This window comes from Poecilia formosa, unplaced genomic scaffold (genome assembly GCF_000485575.1).
Source record: "Poecilia formosa unplaced genomic scaffold, Poecilia_formosa-5.1.2 Scaffold217, whole genome shotgun sequence".
Taxonomy (NCBI): Eukaryota; Metazoa; Chordata; class Actinopteri; order Cyprinodontiformes; family Poeciliidae; genus Poecilia; species Poecilia formosa.
In genome coordinates, this window is record NW_006800156.1 from 821,842 (window position 1) to 830,282 (window position 8,441).

Sequence of the window (8,441 nt, forward strand, 5' to 3'; positions counted from 1 at the left end):
AGATCGCTTCAGCATTCACACCAACAGATCGCTTCAGCATTCACACCAACAGATCGCTTTCCGCTCCATAAACCCGTCAGCCTGATGAAGCTTTAGATTCAGGCTCACCTTTCTCATTGTCAGTTTGTTCAGATGTTAATGATCCATTAAGGAAGTCGGATTGAATTTGTTCACAAATGTTTCTGCTGCATCTTTGATTCACCAAAAAGCACAAAGTGAAAACCAAACTTATTCCAAAAAAGAGCAAAACTTCTGGGAAAAATGACAAGTGGGATTTTAACTGCCTGTCTTTGGCTTTATTTTACTTTAATTATTTTTTAAAAACACAAATCATGACCCTACACTACAATAACTAATAATAAAATATGTATTTTTGGGATAAACTGCTAAATTCCAGTACAGATAGTGAAACCCTAAAGTCTCTGTAACAGGAGAAACGTTTATTTCTAACTGCTTTAGTTTTGTAGAAACGCGTCATGCAGTCACAGCCTTTTCACCAGTGGTGGCCTAAATAAATAAGCTGAATTCACTCATTCCAAGCTCACACACACACACACACACACACAAGCTGCTACGCACATCTGAAGGAGATTACACACACAAACGGCGGTAATTGCACATTTTTAGCAGCAATAGAAGATTTTTATGTTCTTGTTATTGGATGATTTGTCAGGTTTTTGTTGGGTTCATGCTGAGAAGCCGAAGGCTTTGATTTATTGTTGAGTTTCTCAAATACAGAGCAGCTTTTGATTCAGTCAAGGTTTTCTGCACCATTAGTTAGCTTAGCGTCTAGCTAAGCTAGCTTGGCTAAAGCTAGCTGTAGAGGTGGCTAACACCAGTTCTTAGTCACCAGGACCTCGGTAACATTATAAATGTCGGAAACCCAACATTATTGACTTTACTAGTTCAAACACATCAGCATTAACATTAATATGTTTAAATGTGGAGTTCCACAAGGTTGTGTACTCGGTACGCTATGTTTTAAATTTACGTTTAAGATTAAATAAATATTTAAATTTCTGTTATAATTTAATTACAGAAGATTACAGTTCCCCAGACAAGCTCACCAACTTGTCTTTAAGTAAGTGATGAAGAGTCGATGACGGTTAATGACAGATGAGAAATAAAAAGCATCTCAGTGTTACTTGGTACCAGAACGTCTGTCGTTAGCGGCTCAGTATTACATGGTACAATCAATCTACTCTGATCAGCACATTGAAAATACTAATAATAACAGGAAGTTTGACTAACGAGATTAAAAAATTATATTTTCAGGGAACAAAGAAACTCAGAGGCCTTTTAGGAAACATGTTTTAGAACAAAACTCCTGATTTTAGATTATGGAGCAACAGGATGTTGATTCTTTGTCACTTCAGAGATTATTTAGTTAAAACTGACACTTTTGCAGCTCTGTCTCTGAGAAGCCATAACCGTCACCCTTCTGGCTGCTCAGCCCTCGAAGGATTGAAGCTTTAATTTTATTTTATTTTTGTAAACTTTTGAACAAATGAACGTTGCCTTTTGTTTTCTGTTTTGTTGCTTTATAGCCTGAAATTTGCTGTAAATCCTACAGACGCTTAGATCAAAAGTGTAGGAATATGGAGAGCGACTTTATAGTGTATCGTAAATGTAAGCACAATCTATTTTCTCCAAAAACATGGATCAAAAATAATAATTATATTATGGTTATTCTGTGAGGGAGGAAAAGCTTTGAGAGGTTTGTGGATTAATAGAAATGATGAAAATGCAGTTTTTTTGTCGTTTTCCGTGAGCTTGAAGTCATTTCTGCTTCCATTTGAACCGTCAGAGACGCTGATCCTCTGAATGTTTGGAGACCAAACCCTGTGTCTCTGTTTCCTGTCGTAAACGTCTGGATGTTCAACAACTCGATGCTTCAACAGCAGAAAACGTTGAAAACTTTGTTCGTAGTGATTATGAAGGAGTCGTGGCAACGAACACAGAGTCTCAGTGAACATCGGGAGAAATGCTCCTGGAAACAGGAAAGGTCAAAGGGCAAACTCCAGTTTTTTATTTTTAATTCCGTTGTGATAAAACTGATGGGATATTTTATTTCCTTTTTTTTAACCAATAGAAGTTTTTCGTTGACTGTCTGGTTTAGAATAAATGGTGTCATAAAATCTTGTTTATTTTTTTAGACAAATTACTGAACAACAGGATTTCTGTGGTTAAATGATGAGTTGAGGATAATTTATGGTTTATTGATGGCGGTTGGGAGAAAATTATGAAGTTAACAGTTTGACTGGTAAAGCAAAGTTTTTCATCATCAATTGCCTCTTTGTTGATAAAAATGATTTTAAATTATCAGGAAGTGAAATAAAGCCTAAATAATAACGGCTTCCTGGAAACCAGTGGAGTAAAGATTGTTCAAAATGAGACATTAAAGCTGCAGTATGTCATGAAAAATACATATTTTTACATTTTTGTTGAAACTGTTACCATGCTGTGACAGTTTAGTATAACACAGATAATCGGTTAAACATAAATTAATTAATCTCCCTGCCTTCTCCCAGTGCTAACTAAAAACAACCAATCAGAGCCAGGAGGTGGGTCTTGGCGCTGTCAATCATCCTCTGTGTAACGCTGCTCATCTGCCTCTCTCTATGCTAGTTAGCCTAGCCACCGATGACAACAGATGAACGGTTTTCCTGTAACAATAAGCTGTTTCTCTGCCATCAGCACATTTAACAGCGCGTACATGAGGTTTATTGACAGCGCTAAGCTCCGCCTCTTGGCTCTGATTGGTTACTGTTGGTGCATTTCTTCAGACAGCAGCTCAGAGAGGAGACAGAAACACGTCCTAATGAAAATGACGTACTGCAGCTTTAAATGTTTTTTCATTTCCGTTTGACTCGTTTCGTTGCCACGACCTTTGACTCCTGTCAGTGTCTCTTGGTGTTTTGTCCGGTGATAAACGTCGTACCTCTGTGTGTGTCTGGTCTCCACTTCCAGGATGTTGCATGTTATTTAATCTAATCTTTGTTTTATTTTCCTGTTGACATCAAGGCCTTTTACTCTGGTGATCATTTGGTGCAATAAAGTGGAAACAGGAATATTGTTCAGTTCGTGTGTGTTGGTGTTTTTATTTTTCTTTCTTTTGATTGTTTGTGTCGTTTTTAGAGGTTTAATTAGAGCAACAGAAGAAACATTTATCTGGAAACAAAAACCATAGATGTTGGTAACAGAATTATCTTAATGATTTGATAATTTGGGAGAAAATCTAGATTGAAAAAAGACTTTGAATGATAAATTTCTCTTTTTTTGCAGCTCTGATAATCAAACACATTTTATCTCGTTTGCTCAACAATCCAACGTAGTTTGAAGAACTTTCCGTTAGCTGAACGTCTCAGGAGCGAAGCGACTCTGTCCTCGCAGAGCGGATCGTTTTTAACTCCAGCGAATCACAGCTTGCTTTAACCGGGGTTCTGTGGAGAGGTTGTGAGCTGTCACTATCCTACGGTGCCTTTACTTTTAAAGAAGCTCGGTTCTGGTGTTTTGTTGAGAACTTACCTGTTTCCATCTGTCATCAACACTGAAGAAGACCGTCGTATCAAGATGGCCGACGCCCTGCGCTCCTCTTCCACCAGTGGTCGCCGCCATGTTTCTTTGTCTTCGGTTTAACGAGACGCAGGGCGACGTCACAGTGCAGAAGGAACCAGATTTGGTGTTCAGGAGCAAAATTCAAACTTTTAAAATTACTTTCATGAACCAGAACATCTTCAGACCACGGCTGCAAACTGTGTCACAAAATTTAACAACTATTTTAGTTCCCACTGGTGACTTTTTACCAAAAATGCAACTAGCGACAAATCTAGCATCTTTTTATTTTCATATTACTGGAGACTTTAGCAAGACGAGAAATTACCAATCACTCTGCAGTTAGCAACAAGTGGATGTAGTCAGTCTGACTCATAAATATGAATTTTAATGTTTCTTTCTCTGAAAATGTTGCATCTAAATAAACTCCTGATTTGATTCACTGATTCATCTCCTGTTTTGGCTAATTTTGATATCATATAAAACTGATTTATTTAGTGTAGGTTCAGGCAAAGTATTTACATTATTAAATAATTTCATAAAGTCTTTTTGTATTTTTAATCACTTTGGACCTGAATTTGTTTTACTGTTTGAATCACATGAGACCAAATATGCAAATTAGGCGATGACATCATCTAGCGGATGGTTTGTTTCACTGATACAAACTTGTGTCATAATTTTCTAATTATATTTTTTAGCCATTGTTTACATCCAGATTCACTGTCTGGCTGCTTCTGTTGCAGAATTATGATGAAATTTCTCATGTCTGTGACAAAAGTCGGATAAAATGCGATAAAATCCGTTCAGATTAAACGATTTGAAAACTGTCGGAAACGTAGCCGGCAGTAATATATTAAAAATTAAAGTTTCTCTGCCTCATCTTGCTCATGCATCGATCTCCTGTGGGTAAGCTACTGCCTGCTGACACCGACTCCACAGAACCCCACGTTAAAAGCCGAACTCCTCCTTTAAGGAAACGTTAAAACTGCAAATCACAGGTTTTCCTGCTTTTCTCTTCCAGACTCTTGAACATTTGGAGAAACTTTGCTGTGATTTTGTTTTAACCGTCCGAGTTAAAAACTCGTCGGATTCATCGAATCGTCACAGAAACACGAAGCGTTTCGACACCAGGGACAGAAAAGTTCTGCGTTTTTAGGAAACATTGTGTAAAAACTGCCAAAGTAAATTTAGTGAAGCTTTGCTGACAATCAGAACTAATTAATTTAAGGTTCCTGTGGTTATTTGTCTCTCTCTTCTGTGTAAATAAGAGATTAATTTCATGTTCTGACATATTTAACATTATAAACGTGCTACAAGCCATACATTTTACTTGTTGCTTTTATATCTAACAAAAAGCTTCCTTCTTTCCTTCATTTTTATGTTGTTGTTTTATTAGTTGAAATAATTCAATTTCTTAGAAAACTCTTTATTTTTTAAGCAATATTAGAGATTTATATGAATATTTTTGCATGGTTTTGAGCTCATTGTTTCGATTTTTAACCTAAAAATCGTCTATTTTCCAGTTAAATTATGTTTATAAAGATTTCTGAACTAATTGTTGAGAAAATGTTTATTTTTATCTTTTATTTCTAAGCTTAGCCTTTAATTATGGTGAAGGATGCAAAACTTTCACAAACTGTTATTCTGTCATAATTTGTTATATTCTGAGCTGTAAACATGAAATTAAATTAAATCAGTTAATCTGAACACATTTTGACTCTTTTTTGTGTGTTTTTGTAACATTTTCTGCACATTTTGTGACTTTTACACCTGAAATGATCTTTTATTCTTTAATTGTGTATTTTCCTTCAGTCTAAAGAGTCAAAATGAGCTTCATTGGTCACAACTGTGGTAAAATCAGCATAGATGCATAAACTTTAGAAAGAGTAAAATAAAAAAAAAACCTCTTCAAATGTCTCAAAGTTTAATAAATCCTTCAAAAAATGTTCTGAATTGTGTCTCAATCCTTTTGGAAACAGGATTTCATGCGTTCAGCTGCAGCTGTTTGTTTTAGCTGAAGCGTCTCAGTGATTTTGAAATTGTCTTTATTTATTCAGCGTTGGACGTTAACCTGCTTGTCAGGGTTAGGAAACGCTGCAGCTGCACACAAACATTTCAGACTTTTGATGTGAAATAAAGAACAAGTATGAAGAAAGTTCATGACGATGACTGAAGATGTTTCAGACTCATGTTTTTGAAGCATTACAGTAACTAAATATGAATTTTTTTAATAAATAGGAAATCTCAGGTTTTTATTTGTGTTTCCAGAAGCAGGAAGGAACTTTTCTGAAGTTTTGACTCAAGAGCAAAAAGTTCATTTCTATAAAATATTTCAGCAACAAAACATTTAAATTCTTCACATGATAAAAACAGAATAAATAAAAAAAAATGTGGAAATTTGAAACAGTTTGAAAAGTAAAACATTTGCTAGGAAAATACTAATACATTTTGAGATTTATCTCAAATCTGCTTAAAAACAAAAACATGGCACTTTCTGAGTTCGAAAAGTCAAAAGATTTACTAAAAAAATATCTATAATTTTGAGATTAATCTTTTTGATTTTTGAAACTAAAAAAATTCAGAAAGTTTAAAATTTGTGTCTTTTTAAACTCATGTTTTCTAGAAAAAAAACAACAAAGAAACTTCAGTTTGAAAAATCTAACATTCTTTGAATTTTGAAATTCCCAAAACATTTTCTAGAAAATTCCAGAGCTTAATTTCTGAGGTTTTTTTTTTTTTTTTGGCAGAAATGTACTGATTTTTTCTGCCTACAATGACTGTAATCCGCCGTTGTACTGCAATATGCTGTCAGTTTTCAAACATTTAGCTACTTCAAATAATCCAAAGAGTTTTAATTTAGCTGTTTTATGCAGTGAATATAAACCTCTGGTTGTTCCAAATTTGATCAAATAAACATGATTCTGTTGTTGTTTTCTAGGAGTTGACCCAGCTTCCATTAAGTCTTAATGAAGTTTCTGTGACATATTTTGGTTAAAAACAATTTGAGCCAAAACAGAAATCCACGATACTGCGCCTGTTAGCACCCAGCTAGTTAGCACCCAGCTAGTTAGCATCCAGCTAGTTAGCATCCAGCTAACTGTAAACAAAGCAGCTCTGAAACTTCAGAAACTCCCGGATGAAATCATCGGACGGGTTTAAACGTTTGAGCAGAAAATATTTGTTCCCTCTTACGGGAATCTGGGTGTCCCACTCCCTCATCCTGACAGACGGATCAATCGTGTTGACAGTGACGGGACAAGCTAATGATTGATGGAGACACCAGGAGCCAGCAGAGGAAGCGTCAGATTTTAATCTGAACAGGAACGAGCTGCTGCTGGATCCTCGGAACCATCAGGATGAGATCAGACTCCTTCCTCCTGCTGTTTCTCCTCATCGTTGGCTCTCAGGCGGTGAGTTGGGCTGATTTATTCCCGTTCAGGTCAGACAGAATAATTATAAAATTACCCAAGCTATAATATAACAGATTATCATTTTTATTCCTTTCCATATTAAAGGTTGATCATTAATATTTCAGGACAAATGAAGCTATAAAACTTGTTTTTGCCTCACATAATCTCTGTGGAGATGTGAAGCTTCTAAAACATTTAAATATACTGAACTTCCTGTGGCTCTGGCTGTATGTTTAGGGTCCTTGAGTTGCTGGGAGGTGAACTTTGACCCCAGCCTCAGAGGTTTAATTGCAGGTTTTGTCCTTTAATAGACCCATTAATTCATCTGACCGCAGCACAGTGTGACCGTGTTTCAGTGAGGGAATGACGGGTTCAGATCAGAGGTGGTCACACTTATTCTAATGCGCTAATCCGCTAAGAGTGGAGCCAATTCTCTGTTAGCATGTTATCGTTTTTGCTAACTTTGAAAATGTTTAGGTCACTTAAATGAATTTTCCAGATAAATAGTTTTGTAAACTTTCAGCAGATTAAAAGTTCAACATCTGTATTGAAGTTTATGTCGATTTTTAAGGAACAAATCTGCTTCAACTCAAACGCTTTAGTTCATAGCTAAAAAAAAGCTTCCAAAGTATAAAAATATACATTTTGTAAACAATCAACACAAAATCAGTTAATTATCTGGACTTTTTGTCTTTCAGTCCCGTAAAATGTATTTAGATGCTTTATATTATTTAAATACTAATTAACAACTTATTTTAAAAAAAAACTGCTCCAGATTCAATATTTTTCACAACCTAAGAATATTTACTTAGTTTGTCAGGATATCTATGAAATGTTGCTAATAATGCGTCTAAGCTGCTTTTAAAAATAATCAAATATCATCTGCATAATGCTTAACATTTAGCTTCTGTGCTAAGCTATTGGGATGTGTTTGTTTGTGAATCTGTGTAATCTTTAGAGTAATCCATCAGACTCAGAGCAGCCAAAGGCCATAGAGCAGCAACCTGAACAGAGCCGACAGAAACCGAAGTTTCCGAAACCAAAACCAACCCCAGTGGCCACAACGCCTGCCCCAAAAACCACCAAAGCACCCGACACGGACGAGTTCTTGGGTCCACAGGAATGTCTGGACAAAAAGTAAGTTAGAGAGTCACCAAAGTTTCTGTAACCTACTAACAAAGGTCTCAATCAATAGTTCATCAGGCTTTCTGGGTTTATGGGAATTAAACTATTGGCAAATGAGCTGTTAGGCTAATAGGCAAATAGTGGAGGGAAATGTTTTGCTAAGCACAGTAGCGCTTTTGCCAACTTTCAAAAAATTAGCTCACTTAGCTTCTACAGTTCCAGAGTAAACAGTTTAAAACATATTTAAACTGTGATTTCTTACCACAGTTAGCAAAACTCTGTAAAACTGAAACCAAGAATGAAAAATCTGTTTATCTTTCTGAATCACAAACAATACAAATGATGCCCTAT

At 35.8% G+C, this 8,441-nt stretch overlaps 2 protein-coding genes and 1 long non-coding RNA gene across 4 annotated transcripts in view; 2 read left to right on the top strand and 1 right to left on the bottom strand.

The window, feature by feature from the left end:
- The window catches only part of ttc39b (tetratricopeptide repeat domain 39B), a 20,446-nt gene extending 17,366 nt beyond the window's left edge, over nucleotides 1-3,080 (top strand). The window contains exon 18 of one of the 2 annotated variants that reach the window (XM_016679671.1): nucleotides 546-3,080. The gene's annotated coding sequence lies outside the window, so the exon portion shown is untranslated. The remainder of the gene's footprint in view (nucleotides 1-545) is intronic. The other variant, XM_016679672.1, reaches the window with a different exon arrangement.
- Nucleotides 1-8,441, bottom strand: part of LOC107838168 (uncharacterized) — a 19,382-nt gene that overhangs the window by 1,373 nt on the left and 9,568 nt on the right. The gene's annotated exons all lie outside the window — the stretch shown is intronic.
- The window catches only part of cfi (complement factor I), an 11,760-nt gene continuing 9,676 nt past the window's right edge, over nucleotides 6,358-8,441 (top strand). The window contains exons 1-2 of the mRNA XM_007568087.2: nucleotides 6,358-6,965; nucleotides 7,924-8,102. Coding sequence (XP_007568149.1) covers nucleotides 6,912-6,965; nucleotides 7,924-8,102 — 233 coding nt within the window. The 5' untranslated portion in view covers nucleotides 6,358-6,911. The remainder of the gene's footprint in view (nucleotides 6,966-7,923; nucleotides 8,103-8,441) is intronic.